The sequence below is a fragment of the Sapajus apella genome, unplaced genomic scaffold (assembly GCF_009761245.1).
Source record: "Sapajus apella isolate SASKATOON/1434 unplaced genomic scaffold, GSC_monkey_1.0 scaffold69, whole genome shotgun sequence".
Classification (NCBI taxonomy): Eukaryota; Metazoa; Chordata; class Mammalia; order Primates; family Cebidae; genus Sapajus; species Sapajus apella.
Window position 1 is genome coordinate 2,134,337 of NW_022437009.1, and position 17,652 is coordinate 2,151,988.

General features: G+C 36.5%; 1 protein-coding gene across 2 annotated transcripts in view; it reads left to right on the forward strand.

The window, feature by feature from the left end:
• Positions 1-17,652, forward strand: part of SPAG17 (sperm associated antigen 17) — a 251,280-nt gene that overhangs the window by 178,098 nt on the left and 55,530 nt on the right. For both annotated transcript variants that reach the window (XM_032249593.1, XM_032249592.1), the window contains exons 27-30: positions 1,759-1,937; positions 3,654-3,810; positions 11,430-11,647; positions 15,015-15,159. In XM_032249593.1, coding sequence (XP_032105484.1) covers positions 1,759-1,937; positions 3,654-3,810; positions 11,430-11,647; positions 15,015-15,159 — 699 coding nt within the window. The remainder of the gene's footprint in view (positions 1-1,758; positions 1,938-3,653; positions 3,811-11,429; positions 11,648-15,014; positions 15,160-17,652) is intronic.

Below are 17,652 nucleotides of genomic sequence, written 5' to 3' on the forward strand. Positions count from 1 at the left end.
TTCAAGGATATATGTGTTTGCTTGTTTGATCCTGTTAGCAAACTCCAGCTTAGTACCTCTTTTACCTGTCTTTTCTATAAGTTTCATTATCTACCCTAATATTTTCATCTTTGTGTTAGGGTAGACAATATAGTTAATAATAATTCATCTGTTTAAAATCATTCATATATTATGAAAATCGTAATTCAAGTCTGAACATAACAACATAAATACCAAAGTAGCAATATCTTCATCAGGGTCAGCCTTGGTCATTAGGGAGAGACAATTATCATAGCGTAAGAGGAAAGAGCCTAGACTTGAATCCTTTCCTGAGTGACTTTGGAGTGAAATGAGAAAATACTTTTCACTCAAAACGTATTTCTCAGATGTTTGTGTGTGTGCGCGCGTGTGTGTGTTTCGGGTTTTTCTGTTTTATTTTAGGTTGTTAGTGGCGGTTGCTTTTATAATATAAGAAAATGGTTCAAATCCCAGCTCTCTTGCTCACTCTCTTACATCATGCTGGATGGTCACTAAGTATCTTCCAGAGTTATAACTTTCTAAGTTAATAACCTCTCCAAGCCTCTATTTCTTCATCTGAAAACCCTGGAATATCAAAGTGTCTACTTTAAATGCTTTATATTGAGTCTAAGGCAGACTCAATATAAAGCATTTAACATATAGAAATATTTCAATAAATGTGTATTGGCTTATCATTATTATTACTGCTTCTGTGATTTAAGGAGTGCCATGATTTTCCCACCAGCCCGATATGTAGCTCTTAAAATGCTATTATTTAGGGTTAATTCCTTTGTGTTAAGGCTTTTTTGCCCCAATAAACCACATTATAAATTAAGAGCAAAGCCTGACTAGGTACAGTATGCCAGAATTTCTCCATAATAGTGCCCGCTTTTTGAAGGAGCTTATTAGGTGCTTTTCTCCTTGATTGCCAGCTGATAGCAGAATGCTAAGATAAATCTGGATTTGGTTAGAGATGAGGGGATCATGTTAACGTTAACTTTGGAAGATGACAGTAACTTAGGAGAGGCAAGACTGAGGGAGTGACTTCTCCTGGGGCTATGGGCAACCAGGCAACACCAGGGCAGTGTGTGTGTCAAAGGTGAGCGATGAGCACCAGTGAGCAGGAAGAGGAAACACCTAATTCAGCAAAACTCTGCTTCCTTCATAATTTCTCCCTAAACTGTGTTGAATTTTATTAGAGTGGCTTACACATGGAGAAGGTACCTACTAGGTGTTGTAGATGACCTAATTTACTACCATTGAATATAACAAGGTCAGCAAAGAGCCAGTATTCTAGGCCATCTGTCATAACATGGAAACTGCTCTTTTATTCACATGCAGACAAAAGAAAATAATTACGCGCCAAGCAGGGTGTCTCACACCTGTAATAATAGCACTTTGGAGGGCTGAGGTGGGAGGATTGCTTGAGGTCAGGAGTTTGAGACCAGGAGTTTGATTGCTTGAGGCCAGGAGTTATAGCCTAGCCAACATAATGAGACCCTGTGTCTACAAAAAATAGAAAAACTTAGCAGGGTGTTGTGGTGCAAGCCTGTAGTCCCATCTGCTCTGGAGGCTTGAATCCAGGAGTTTGAGGCTGCAGTGAGCTACAATTTTACCACTACACTCCAGCCTGGGTGACAAAGCGAGAACTTGTCTCTATTTTTAAAACAAAGAAAAGAAAAAGAAAATGATTAAGCAAGAAGATAAAATCCCAGCCCTGCAGTACTGCCCAGTTCACAGAAAGGTTTATTCTTGTTTTAGGTCAATATGTTATAGATGAGGAACCCACGTGGGACATCATGGTCCGTCAGAGCTACCCCCAGAGGGTGAAGCACTATGAGTTCTATAAAACGGTGATGCCATCAGTAGAGCAGGAGGCTTCAAGGGTTATCACCAGTCAAGGCACTGTTGTCAAATATATGTTGGATGGATCCACACAGGTAAAAGAATGTGTTGGAGAAATTATTCTTCCCTGTTGAAAGTAAAAGACAGGTTATGAGTAAGGAACAGTTCTGTCGCAGGGAGAAGGGACAACTCAGTTGTAAAAGGAATGACAAATGATGAACAATATAGTTAGAATAAAAAAACACTATGCAGAGCAGGATACGAATAAACTTGTCATTTCTCTGCATGATCTGAGATTGCAAACTAAACACAGTTTTTTCCTTTTCTCCCTCTCAAGGTATCTTAAATTAATTTTAAAAAATTACATAAGGAATTCATAATGGTACTAGAGAACAGCAAAGGATCTCATCAATAATAGAAGATTTGGAGAATTTCTTTAAAAAATACAAATCAGATGAGACCAATCTGATGGAGAAATATGCACAAAGTTAAAACATACACAAGAGGAAAATATGCAGCAAAATTAAAAATCAATATGGGAGTTCTAACACAAATGTTTTGCACATGGAGCTCTGGGCTCAGAAAATGAGGGTAGTTCCCCGGGTAATTCACTGTCACCTGGAGGATGGGAATGAGAAACCTTAAAAATCAGAAGCCATATGCCCTGTTCTTTCTTTCCCCAATGATCACAGAACAGCAGCTCCTGTGACCAGACACTACACCACAAGAGGTGAAAAGGGATTCTCAGAAAGATGACCATGGACTTGAGTTCTAAATCTTGGAAAGAAAGCAATCCCGTAAAAGTAAAGTACATAATTCAATAAATAAAAGAAATAGCCCCTGAAATTAAATACTTTCAAAAACTAAAAAGGGATAAAAGTAATATAGGCAGAATTTGAGAGGTTAATAGTTCATAAAATAACTTTTTTTAAAGTAGCTAAGGAAGAATATCAAGAGTTCTTAGAAATTAGAAATAACTGAATAATCAAAAATGGGAGGGGGTAGATTATGAGGGTGAGAAAAGTTGAGAGATATGAAAAAAGGGTCCATAATTTTCAGAAGAAGAAAATAGTAAGAAGGGAGAAAAGAAAGATATAACGTAAGAAATTTTCCCAGAGCTTAAAAAAATACTTCAGATTAAACCAGGCAACCAAATGACAATCAGAACGGATATTAATTATCTTTAAAGAATTATCTAAATATTCCAGTCATGCAATTTTAGGACTGTATACACACTCTTAAAAGTTTCCTCAAGGAAGCAAGTTACCTATACATGAAAAAGAACCGGATAAACATTTGACTTCTCATCAGCAACACTGACGTTGGTCCTTGTCAAGTTCGTTGGGGGTGTCTAGATACCGGTATCAGGTAGATGTATCTATGGCACCTAGAGACGCTATACATACTAGATAGATATTAAAAGAAACTACAAGTTTAAATATGTGAAAACATTTTAAATACAGTCATTTGAAAAATTTAAATAGAGTATATAATTTCCCAATTGCAAAGGGGAAAGGTGAAGAATGGAAAAAATAAAACTCCAATCAATCCAAGCAAAGATGGAAATAAAAAGAAAAGAAACAAAATAGAAGGTAAATACAAAATAATATCATTACAGTGGGAAGTAGGCTATTGTCTCTGAACTCCAAATCTACCTTTCTAGAATCCGTTTTGTGCTGCTGGGCCTGGAGGTCTGCAGACAGCCTTTCTTCTGCGGATCATTTTGAACTTATTTTCATTTGACACACAGTATTTATTGTTAACCAAGTTCTTCCTTGCTTCTGAGGATGCTGAGAACTTTTGTTCTTCAGATTCTCTTTGCAGATGGTGCTGTGAGCCATAGTCCCAATTCAGGTCTTATTTGTCCTCCTGAAATGCCAGCAAGCCCTCACTGTGGAGATTTGTTGGACTCTGTTTCTCAGCAGAAATCAGAAAGGGCACCGTCTGACGTTACCAACGCAAAGAAAGGTAACAATTGAAGCCTCTCAGTTTGTAATGGATTTAGTAAAGTTTTCAACGGCTTAATAAGTGTTCAATTTTATTATTATTATACTTTTAACCTTTTCTATGAATATATTCATATATTTTCTTATACATATATATACATGAATCCTCTTTATCACAGAATTATTACTGCTTCATAAACTGTTTTTCTCTTAGTAATAAATAATGAACATTTTCATATGTTGTTCAATATTCTTACACATCAGATATAATGCCTAGGCTGCTGTTTTAGGGTTGACAGGGCAGAATGATGCTGTAAAGATTATGAGTAGGCCTCTCTGTGATTCTCTTGACCTTTTCCTCACAGTTGCAAGAAAATACATCAACTCCAGGCATGAGGCCCTCATTCAGCAACTTCCGGGAAAAGGGGGCAAATGCAAGAGCTTTCTTCAAGTTTCTCTGTTTATCAGGAAGGCAAAAAGTTCCAGAACTCCAACCCTCACCCCAGCAGACCTGTCTTTATGTCACTGACTAGACCTGGCTGGGGACCAAGGTTGGGAAAAGGAGCATCTGACATTTTTAGCCTCTTTCTCAGAAGACAGCACTACTAAGTAGGGAAAAAAGAAGGTGGACACTACTTGGATAAACAATGAACAGGGTCTGCCATAATCTAAAATGCAAGACTGTTGTCCTGAGAAGTGCTTTCAATTTATACCCCTACCACTAGCACAGTGTGAAAATATCTACTTCCTCATACCCTCACCAATGCCATGATAATAGAGATATTATCACTCTATTAATCTGATTCAACATAATAGATAACCAGTGCATCTTATTATTCTCATTTGCATTTCTTTAATTACGGTGAGGCTAAACATCTAAAGATGTTTACTGTGGTTTTTTTTTTCATATTGTGAATTTCCTACTCTTTCCTTGGTTTACCATTGTGATGGTCATCGTTTTCATATTAATTTGTAAGAGATATTTTTATATAGGTGTATGTTTGTGTATCAGGAAAAAATCGGAATATTTCAATTATTAAATCAGCTAATCCTCTGTGAACCACATATTTTAATAATCTCCAATTTACAGATGAGAAAATTGAGGCAGAGAGATTAAGTAATTTTTTTGAGGTCTTTTAGCTAGCAAGTGGTAGAGGTGGGATTTGAGTGTATGTCCCTAACCCCTAAATCACACTCCCTCTCATGCCTCACAAACTTTTCTCAATTTCTCATATGCCTTTAATGATCTGAAACCTAGATTTAATCCTTTTTTGTCAATTTTACACATCTTACCATAGTACCCAGGAATATTGTATGGAAGCAACTGGATTACTTTTTAATTACTCAAAATTTAGTAAAACAGGTTTTCCTTCAGTAATAGCAGAAGATTTCTGGTTACAGAAGTATCCAGATAGCGTTCCAAACTTCCTGGCTCAGGGTTCCCTCTTTTGTTGATACAGAGAACTTGATACAAGACTAGTCTGTACAGCCACTTCTCTAAGAGTTCCCCTGGTTCTGGAGGACCTCTGTTTCTAGCACAATGTGCCCCAGATTTCTTCACAGCCCTTTCATCCAAGATGATCTACTCACTTTATTAAATTCATAGACTATTTTTAGAGCAGTTTTAGATTTACAGGAAAATTGAGCGGAAAGTACAGAGAGTTCCTGTTTACTCTGCTTACAGTTTCCCCAGTTATTGACATCTTGCTTTAGTGTTGTATATTTGTTACAAATGATGATCCAATCTTACATTATTATCAACTAAAGTACATAGTTTACATTAGAATCCATTCTTGCTGTTGTACATTCTTTGTCTCCTGTATCACACGGAGTAATTTTGCCACCCTAAAAATCCCTCTTTACCTATTCACCTTTCTTATTCCACCTATCCTGAACCACACACACCCTACCCCACCAAACTCCTGGGAACCATTAACCTTTTTATTGTCTGTATTATAGTTTTGCCTTTTCCAGAATGTCATATGATTAGAATCATACCTTATGTAGCCTTTCTAGACCAGCTTCTTTCGCATAGTAATATGCATTTAAGATTCCTTTCTGTCTTTTTGTCTTGATAGCTCATTTCTTTTTTATCACAGAATAATATTACATCAATTAAATGAAATATTATAGACAACATTTTATCAAAAAAATTTTAAGTTATAAAACACAAAGCAACTTTTCTTACTGAGATGCAGCCATTTTTCTTGAATTGTTCCTCAGATTGTTGCAATTCTTTGTTTAATTTTCGAAGTTCTGAAAAAGTTCCTTTTGATTCTTCTTAAAAACCTTCTCATAGTTTTTAGTGAGGGGTAGACTTTCCCTGGTCTTCACTTGTCATTCCAGAAGTGTATCCCATCTCACAAGAAATATTTAGTATTCATATTATTTTTCAATTCTAACTACTTATTTCCATTAAAACTTTTTATTTGACCCTTGAATTATTTAAACTTACTTCTAGATTTCAAGCCTATGAGGTGTTTCTAGTTTGTTTTTATAATTGATTTTTGACTAACAATTTAAAAGTTTGTTTAACTACGATTTTATACATGGTCGAGTTTTTTAAATTGTCTGTGCGTGAAAAGAGCACGTATCTTGTCATTATGTGGTACAATGTTGTCTTTATATTTATTAGGTGAAATGTGTTAGTTTTAATGTACAGATCTGTATCTGAGTCCAGCAAACATTTCTGTAAAAGGCCAGATAGTAAATATTTTAGACTTTGTGGGTCGTATGGTCGCTGTCACAGCTACTCAACTCTGCCATTGGAGCATAAAAATAGCCATAGGCAATATGTTATTAAATAAGCCTGGATCTGTTGTGTTCTAATAAAACTTTATGTACACTAAATATACTGAATTCAAATTTTATATAATTTTCATGTTACAAATTATTACTATTTATTTTATTAGCTATTTAGAAATGTAGAAAAAATTACTACTTCACACAGACTGTATGAAACAGACAGCAGGCCTTATTTGTCCATAATACACAATTTGTCAACCCCTATTCTATATTCTTATATATTTTTTAAAGTCTGCTACATCAATTTACTTAGCAAAAGTACGTTTAAATTTCCTGAAAAGATAGAATAGTCTCTTTGGTGCTGTACTCCTTATAATTTAATCATTATTTCTTTATTTGTGAAGTAAATATGTCTTTTTTATTGTTCTGCCATTTTTCTTTACATATTTAAGGATATGATGATATTTATAGATTTAGAATTATTATATCTGCATGAATTTAGCCTTTAATCATTATGCAATGACTTTTTTTTTTTTTTTCTTAAAATGCAGTCTTACTCTGTTGCCCAGGCTAGAGTGCCAATGATATGATCTTGGCTCACTGCAACCTCCACCTCCCATGTTCAAGCGATTCTTGTGCCTCAGCCTCCCAAGTGACTGGGATTACAGGCACATGCCATCACATCTGGCTAATTTTTTTTTTTTTTTTTTTTTGCATTTTTAGTAGAGACAGGGTTTCACCATGTTGGCCAGCCTGGTCTCAAACCCTGGACCTAAAGTGATCCACTCACCTCAGCTCCCCAGAGTGCTGGGAATAATCGTGCCTGGCCTGCAATAACTTTTTATTCTAGGATTCTTTTTATCCTAATGTCTATTTTGCTTATTTTATTATAGCTACACCAGCCTCTATTTAATACCTTACCAGTATAACTTTTCCCACACTTACATTTCACCTTCTGTGGTTTATGTTTACATGTGTCTCTTGTAAGCAACAAGTAGGTGAATATTTTAATAATTGAGTTTGAAAATGTTTGTTTTTAGGGGCTTTAGTCTATTTATTGTATACCAAATATTTTCTAAAAATGTCTTTATGTTGTCCTCATTCTTGAAAGATAATTTCACTAGGTGTAGAACTCTAGCTTATAGATATTTTCTCTCAGTACATTGAAAATATCCTTTATACTTTCTTGCTTTCAATTTTGCTGTTGAAAAGTTGGCTGTCATTTAAATTGTGTTGCTTTAAGGATAATGTAACTGCCTTTAAAATATTCTCTGTGGTTTTTTATTACAATTTCAATATAATTTGACTAGATATGGGTTTCTTTTTATTTACCAAAGTGGGAATACATTCAGCTCCTTGAATCTGTAAATTTATATTTATCATTGATCCTGGAGATTTCTCAGTAATTATCTCTTCAAATATTGTTTATGATCCATTTCTTTTTTCTTCTCTTCTTCTGGAATTCCAATTAAACATGTATTAGAGGCCTTGAACTTTTCTTTTTTTACTTCTATTGCTTTGACTCTCTGAGCTTCATTCTAGACAATTACTTTAGGTCTCTTTTTCAGTTGTCTTTTAAGCTCCATGTTGTCTGCTGCTAAACCTACATGTTAATTTTTTTTAATTTCAGTTATTACATTTTTTAATATCTAACATTTCTTTGTTTTATTTGTAATCTGTCTTCTCTTTAGTCATATTTTTGTCCCCATTTTATTTCTGTAATCACATTGAGTATGCATTTTAGATTCTGTGTCTGATAATTTCAATATCTAAAATATTGTAGATCTAATTCCATTTTCTGTTGCTTCTTCTGGCTCTCACCTGAATTGCTTAGTTTCATTGTGTCTTGGTACTTTTTGACTCAGATGATAATTTTTTCTTAACGCTTTAATTCCAAATTCCTGGGCTGGTATAAAAGTATGGTTTTTTTTTGAGACATGGTCTCACTCTGTCACCCTACCAGGCTGGAGTACAGTGGCATGAGCACAGCTCACTGCAGCCTCAACCTCCCGGGCTCAGGCAATCCTTCCATCTCAACCTCCAGAATAGCTGGCACTTGTCTTTGGAGGTTTTAGTCCATTTATGTTATACCAAATATTTTCTAAAAATGCCTTTATGTTGTCCTCATTCTTGAAAGATAATTTCACTAGGTATAGAATTCTAGATTACAGATATTTTCTCTCAGTGCATTGGCAATATCCTTTATACTCTCTTGCTTCCAATGTTGGTATTGAAAAGTTGGCTTGTACCATCATGCAATAGGCAGGCACCACCAGTGCCAGCTATTTTTTTTCTGTAGCGATGAAGTATCACTATGTTGCCCAGGCTAGTCTCAAACTTGGGCTCGAGCAATCTTCCTGCCTTGGCCTCGTAAAATGCTGGGATTATAGGTGTGAGCCACAGTGCCTGGCCAATAGTGCATTTCTTTAGAAAGGACTTTGGTTTCAGAAAGAACTTTAGGACTTTATTAGTTGATAAGAGCACCAATAGTCTTGGATCACTTTAAATTATTAATTTAAGGAATTTCTGGGGATGCCACTCGAGTGGTGTGAATTTTCACTTCAAACCTATATGAGGATCTACTTGTGGTTATACAACCTCTTAAGCACTTTTTTGTCCTCGCTGCTCAGCACCAAGTTTGAACACAGGCAAGTTTTCTGACGATGCTGGAGTGGGGTGGGAAAAGACGTGAGTGACTTCTGTTAACAATTCACACTTAGTCTGAGAGGGTAGTCATTTGAGGGCCTTGTATCAAGCCTTCCATCCAGATCGTGCAGGTTCAGCCATTCATTTCTCCCTAAGTCCCACAGTGCTAAGAAAACAAGTACTCTGGGGTTTCACCATGTTGGCCAGGCTGGTCTCAAACTCCTGGCCTCAGGTGATCCTCCAAAGAAGAAAAAAAACAAATACTCAGAATCACCCAATTTAACAAAAACCAGTAGGCAAAATCCAACTTCAGAACTACTTTACCTCTTTGGCTTCCTACTTTTACCCCTAGTCCATGGCTTGTGTTGATCTTCCTTATAGTTGTCAGCTCATAGACACTTTTAAGAAGATTGATTAAAAGATGTTTTTCTAGCAGTTTTGGTTCTTTTCAATGGAATTGTTGGTATCTAGTCTGTGGTGTTGCTGAAAATGGAACTCCAACCCTGCATGTTTCTTTTCTCCTCCCTTTGACCTGATCCTTGGCCAGTGTGCTTTGTTGACCTATATACCTGATAGAAGACAACTTGATTAAGATTTCAGGACCTGCATGTGATTCTTCCTCTTATCCTTCCACCTTCCACAGCCATCCCCATCCTTTCATATCCAAATTTGTTCCCCAATCTACATTTGTATCAAAATTGTACTTCTCTCTTCTGCCAACTTGAACTTCTAATACTTTAAAACCTTCTAACTGTTCTTCCTGCTTTTACTAGTATTGATTTTGCATCTTCCTGCCAAAAGCATGTAACTAATCTTCTGAATACCTCACTTTCTCTCTTATAACAATTTAGTTACTAAATATCACCTGTGTGAAAAATGTCAAGGTCTCTAACATTCTGCTGAAGACCACTCAACTGAATCAGTGCCTAACTCTCCAGTCCCTTCTCTCAACCAAAATCTGCTTGAAATGTATTTTCTTTTCACAGTGGTCTGCTAGCAGTTGTCTGTGTACACCATGCTATTCTCTACCCCATTCTATTTCTTATGTTTCTTATGTTGGAATGTCCTTTTGATAGCTCACCTCTTTTGATTAGAAAAAGTAATAAGAAGAGAAGGAGAGGGAATGGAAAGAGGAGAAAAAGGGAGAATGTAGAAAAAAAGATAATTCCTAAAGTATTTCTTGCTATTTCTAGAGCATCTTCTCTTTATTCTGAAAGCGATATCATTTTTACTCTCGGCCAATATTCTAGAAGTATAAATATGTTCAAATAAAATTTTAGGGCAATGAAAAGGCTCAACCTGATTTATCTGTCTTTGGTTCTTCCCATTAGTTGAGTCCCTATTAGTTAGGTTGAGATACATGCCCTGCTGTATAGTTCACAGTTTGAATCTGGAGAATCTTCCAAGAGTTAACATTCCTTCACTATTATTACTTGCAATTTGTTTCTGGGTCTGAGTTTACCTCATCACTGAGATGTGACCACACCGTCAAGTCTCATCTACAGATTACTCATTATTATTCTTGGAAGTGGCATACGTCTACCCTGATAGAGGAATTGAAATATTGGTCAAGGTGTACCATGAGGGTGTCTTCAGTTCTCTCCTCCTGTTCCAAATGAATGGGAGGTAGAGGATGGAGAGGAAGATGTATCAGACAGTTATTGATGTACTAATTAAACTGCACAAACTCCTCTCCCCAGGGATATGCCTGGCTGGTGAGGTTTCGCAGATCCAGGGTCGCAGGAAGATGTTTCCTTTTATTACTGACAAAATGGCAAAATCAGGGGAATCCAGAGTTAGAGATTTAATCACTGTTACAGTCCAATAAGTCAAAAGGAATCTGAAAGTTTGACAGGTAAGTGGGAGAAAACGTGGGCTTCAAAAACCAGAAAGTAAAACCCAAAATCTGGGATCCAGGAGAAGTACGCAGAACCCAAAAGAGTACAGAAGTTGACCAGAATATTTTTTGTGCCCCAGACAGTGAACTCTGTAAGCATATGTATGTTTGGGGAAAAATGGTGGGAATTTAGCCACAGTGTAAGTGCCGAAATTAAGCTGTTCATAACCTGGTACTTTTCCCTATTGAGAAATAGCATAATTGATGAATGCCACTTAGAATTGCCTATACCTAGTATCTGAGGTAGTTTACTATATTTGATATAGTTGTACTGTATCGAAACATAATGAATGATGTATATAATTGATGTTATAATTATATTATTGTTGTTTGATTTTACTTGAACTTCACAGGAAAAAGTCACAAAAATCAGTCATTAATGGCCCATAAGGGTGAAATCCATGACCATTCTCCAGAGATAGTTCAAATAGTAACTCCTGTGGAGGTTCACATAGGCACTTGGTTTACAACGACACCTGAAGGAAAACGGATTGGCACCAAAGGATTAGAAAGAATAGCAGACTTGGCCCCATTGTTATCCTTTCAGGCCACAGATCCTATCAATGGAACGGTATGACAAACTATTATTTATTGCAAAATTTTCTAAGTCATTAGAATTCTGAAACAACACCTAGAAGAGAGTCTAGGTAATAATGTTTTTTTCAATAAGTATCAAATAGTGGGTGGGTGGGTAGGTGGGTGAATGGATGGATGGATGGATGGATGCACGGATGGATTTATATTCCAAAATCTAAAAACATTCTTATGGTATGTTTGCCAAATGGAGAGTATCATTAGTGACTATTTTTGCGTGTGTGGGCACAACTACGTCAGAACAAAGTGCTAATTACTGAGGTGAGCGGCAGTTCATGAGTTCCTGATGCCACTTTTAAGATATATGTAGTTAATGATGTCATCATGTGTTTCCTAATGCTGAATGTATGCGTGTAAATGTCTTCTGGAAGTGAAAGGCTTCTGGAAGTGAGTGTCTCATTCCTACTTATTTATGTCTACTTGCAGTTGGTGAGAGAAATTTGTTCATGATCCTTGATTTTGAAAAAACTTATGGTATATTGAAAGAGATAAGGCATACATTAAATAACTCAAGAATCCAAAGTCATACGGCAACTTTACAAAAGCTTTATTTGTAGCATAAGAATATGTGACAAATCAGCGGAACAGAACATAATGATTTTGTTTTTGATATGAAAGCAAAACTCCTGGAATGAACAATATCTCCTTCTGTGTGCCAGGATTTCTTTGGGGGCTTTTATACACATTATCTCATTCAGCCCTCACACCAAATGTCTATTACACAGATGAGGAAATTGAGCCTTAGCAAGTTAAGTAATGTGGTCAAGAGTACACACGTCCCAAAAGTGCTGAAGCCAGGATTAGAGCCAGTTGTTTCTTACCAAAAACGGAAATCTTTCCATTCCTTAGCTATTTCTCTAATATCTTATGTGGAGATTTGCAGCACCCTCTGAATCTAAACAAACAGAAGAATTTCCTAGGTGCCATAACTCTGGTGTCTGAACTTCTTATCCTAGTTTAAAAACATGTGCTGTTGGTAAAAAGCAAAATGCCCGCTTGCTATTGAGATGGATTATATTATCTAACCAAACATCTTTTCCTTTTCAGTCTACTTCTCAAATAGTATTAGAATCTCTTACTTTGTTTGCTATTTGCATTTCTTTACGAGACTCAAAGTACATATGACCTCAGAAAGGGTTGGTTTTTGTTTTGTTTTGTTTTTTTTGGTTTTGTGGGTTTTCAAATTGTTTTAGTTCCTTCAAGTAACTCACTTTAATTCGGCCCTTGAAGTAGATTATTTGGCTTAATATGCAAGTTTGATTAGCATTTCTTTGTTAACTTTTAATTTCCCTCGTTCATCTCTATCACCATTTTGGAAGCATGAACCAACATCCAAGAACCTGGACAGAAGCATGAATTAAACACCAAATACCCAACAGAATAATAGCAATAAGTGATATTTACTGAGCACTGACTGCATACTAGGCCCTGTTCTCTGCATTTTCCATACACTAACTCACTCAATTCTCACAACAAACTACTATTGTTTCCCTTTTATAGATGAGGTAACTAAGCTACAGAAAGGTTAAGTAATTTGCCCAAGATCACACAGCAAATGGTAGAGCCAGAATGTAGACCCCAGCACTGTGTCCCAGATCTCAAGAAACTGGCATGATCATATGAAACGAAATTGAAAATGGATGTGTATTTTCACAACCCCTGACGTGAGGTATTACATTCTAAAGGAGTGAACACTGCCATGGGGGTGAGGCAGACCTGTGTTTCAAGCCCTAGCCGTGGTTCTTACCACTTGTATAACTTTGGACAAGTTTTTAATCTGGTTTATTATTCATAAACTGGAGATAACAGTCATTACCTGTTGGGAAGATTACTACCAGACCCGGCGCTATCAGGCATTCAGAAATATCCTTGTTAATGTGTGATTTCCACTGCTAAGAATGATTATCCTATCCTATGGTGACCAGAGAGTACCATTATTTATGTGACACTGTGAAATGTTTGACTAATTCTAAATCGTAATATGTGAATATCTCCATTTGATAAAGAACTGGTATTAATAATTACTAACATGATGGCCAAGTGTGAAGTATTTTACCAGCATTATCTCATGTAACTCATATAACATTTCCAAGAAGATACTAGTGTTGGCTCCATTTTGTGGATAAGTAAACCAGAGAACAGACAGGTTAAGCAACATGCCCAAGTCACCCAGCCATCCGTGGAGTCGGGATTCAAACTCAGGCACTTAACCCCAGAGCTCAGGCTCTCAACCACCACATTACACAGCAGTATCTCTCAGCATACATTCCTGGCTGATAAAGTGCCAATGATAAGAACCTAAAATGATGATCGGCATTCATTTCTCTCTTAAACAGTGATTGCTGCCTGCCATAAAGACTTGAGAAAGTGGTAATCACCTGCTCCCAATAGCCATAGATTTAGAGTCAGGAAACAACTAGCATACTCACTCTCACTTCCATCCAGACCCTTCAGTGAAGCATTGTGTCTCTTAGAGTTAGAACAGTATAAGTTTAGAAAATGTCCAATGACTGAAATATGCATTATCCAACTTAAAGTACTGCAGTTGCAGGTAGAGCTTTCCAGAAGCACACACTGAGGTGAAGTCTGGAGTGTAAGATTTTAATAGGGACGTATGTGTGAAAGGAAGACAGAGAAAGCAGTAATAGGAAGACAGAGAAAGCAGTAATGGGCAGAGGAAGAAGCTGAACTGTGAGGCAAGCACAACAGAGCCGCAGTCAACCCAGTGCAGAGCTCAGGAGCAGTGGCCCACACACGCTGCTTCTCGAACCCTCAAGCTCACAGGCATGCGCTGGCACTGAGCAGCAAATACATGTGAAGGTCGACTTGACACAGAGAGGCTACAGCCCCTGTTCCCCACTAGTCTTCAAATACTGCTCTGATGACATTAGTCTGATACTTGCAGGCCACCTTGCAGTTCACCCCGTCAGGAGAATTTCTGCTGAGCAGGGGTTTCACAGCGCACGAGGCAGCCACAGTATGCCATATTTATCATTACTCTGTAGTTTCCAAGTAAATAGGGCCTGTGGTCATTTTCCCAGACAGACCTGGGGTAACCCAGTCCAGATGTTAAGTGTTTCCTCAAATATGCCCTGATACTTACTTGCTGCATGACTTTAAGCAAGCTTCTCAACTTCTCTAAGCCTAAATTTTCTCATCTATAAAATGAGGGTACCTGCCAAGATTGTCATAAAGGTTAGATCAGGTAGATGAGACAAAACTTTTGCCTATAAATAAATAACTAGGACTTTGATGGTGCCATCTTTGTATTCAATGGATAAAAATAAGTGCACTTGGGATTAAGCCCCTGGCTGAATGATTATGCCCTGCCTTTACACATTCAGGTTATAACAACTCGAGAAGACAAAGTCGTCATAGTTGAAAGGAAAGATGGTACTCGGATAGTGGATCATGCTGATGGTACCAGAATCACAACCTTTTATCAAGTTTTTGAAGATCAGATTATTCCACCGGATGACCAAGAAACAAGTAAGTTTTATTTTCTGAGTACATGACAATATTTTCCAACTCTTTAGCATAAGATAGATAGAATCCTCACTGACTGCTGAACACCTCATAAGAAAAAATAATTTTTTGGTAAAGTTAGTTAACCAAAGAACACTCATGCAGTCCAAAGCAGGGTCTATAGGGGTTTATTTTATTATTACCGTCATTACTTATTTTGCTGTTTGCTTTTTAAAATTTAATTTTATTCTTTTAATTGACAAATATTGTGTGTGTGTGTATATATATATATAATAAATAACATGATGTGTTGAAATATGTATATGTTGCAAAATGGCTCTATCAAGCTAATTAACATATGCATTACTTTCAGATGCTTATTTTTAGTTGTGAGAACACTTAAAATCTACTTTCTTAGAAGTTTTTTTTGACCAGTAGCACCCAGCAGCCAAAAGTTCCTCCAGCACACTCCTCTCTGTGTGCAAGTGTGTTTTTATTTTATTTATGTGTTTATTTATTTAAAACTTTCATTTGAAGTTGAGGGGTACATGTGCAGGTTTATAATAAAGGTTAATTTGTGTCAGGTGGTTTGCTGTACAGATTATTTTGTCACCCAGGTATTAAACCTAGTACCCATTAGTTATTTTTTCTGATCCTCTCCCGCCTTCTACCCTCTAATAGGCCCCACTATCTGTTGTTCCTCTCTATATGTCCATGTGTTTTCATCATTTAGCTCCCATTTGTCAGTGAGATGAAGCGGTATTTGGTCTTCTCTTCCTATGTTAGTTTCCTAAGGATAATGGCCTCCAGCTCCATGCATTTTCCTGCAAAGGAAATGATCTTGTTCTTTTTTATGGCTGCATAGTATTCCATGGTGTATATGTAGGCCATTTTCTTATTCCAGTCTACCATTGTTGGACGTTTAGTTTGTTCCATATCTTTGCTATTGTGAATAGTGCTGTAGTGAACATATGTTTGTATGTGTCTTTATGGCAAAATGATTTATATTCCTTTGGGTATATGCCAGTAAAGGGATTGTTGAGTCAAATAGTACTTCTGTATTCAGGTCTCTGAGTAATCACCACACTGTCTTCCACAGTGGTTGAACTATTTATGTTCCCACCAGCAGTGTATAAGCGTTCGTTTTTCACTGCAATGTTGCCAGCATCTGTTGCTTTTTGACCTTTTAATAATGGCCATTCTGACTGATGTGAGAGTGTATCTCATTGTGATTTTGATTTGCATTTCTCTAATGTTCAGTGATGTTGAGCTTTTTTTCATATGTTTGTTGGCCATGTGTATGTCTTCTTTTAAAAAGAGTTCAAGTCTTTTGCCCACTTTTTAATAGAGTTATTTGGTTTTTGCTTGTTCATTTGTTTAAGTTTTTTTATGGATGCTGGATATTAGACCTTTGTCAGATGCATAGTTTGCAAATATTTTCTCCTGTTCTGTAGGTTGTCAGTTTAGTCTGTTGATAGTTTCTTTTGCTGTGCAGAAGTTATTTCGTTTAATTAGATCTCACTTGTCAATTTTTGCTTTTATTGTAATTGCTTTTGGTGTATTTATCATGAAATCTTTGCCTGTTCCTATGTCTAGAATGGTGTTGCCTAGGTTGTCTTTCAGGGTTTTTATAATTTGGGATTTTACATTTAATTCTTTAATTCATCTTGAGATAATTATTGTATATGGTGTAAGGAAGGGGTGCAGTTTCAATCTTCTGCATATGGCCAGCCATTATCCCAGTACCATTTATTGAATAGGGAGTCCTTTCCTCATTGCTTGTATTTGTTGGTTTGTTGAAGATCAGATGGTTATAGGTGTGTGGCTTTATTTCTGGCCTCTCTATTCTGTTCCATTGGTCTGTGTGTCAGTTTTGCTGTTTTGGTACCAGTTCCTTGCCATTTTGGTTACTGTGGTTCTGTGGGATAGTTTGAAGTTGAGTAGCACAGATGCCTCCATCTCTGTTCTTTGGACTTATTTTAGTTGTGAGAACACTTAAAATCTACTCTCTTAGAAATTTTCAAAATACAATATGTTGTTATTTACTACAGTCACCATGTTATACAGTATATGTCTTTAATTTATTCCTCTTATATAACTGAAATTTTATATCCTTTCAACATCTCCCCAACTCCTCACCCCGGTGGCTGGTAACTTCCACTCTACTCTCTACTTGTATGATTTCAACTTTTTTAGATTCTGCATATAAATGAGATCATGTGCTATTTGTCTTTCTGTACCTAGATTACTTTACTTAAAGTAACGTCCTCCAGGTTTATCCATATTGTTGCAAATGACAGATTTCTTTTTTTAACACTGAATAGTATTCTATTGTCTACATTTACTACATTTTCTTTATTTATTCATCTATTGATGTACACTTAGACTAATTCCAAGTCTTGGTTATTGTGAATAATGCTGCAATGAATATGAGGATGCATTAGGACCTTTTATTATGATCATTATCTCAACAGAGATGGGAGTAATAACAACTCTAGTTAGCTCATGATTCATCTG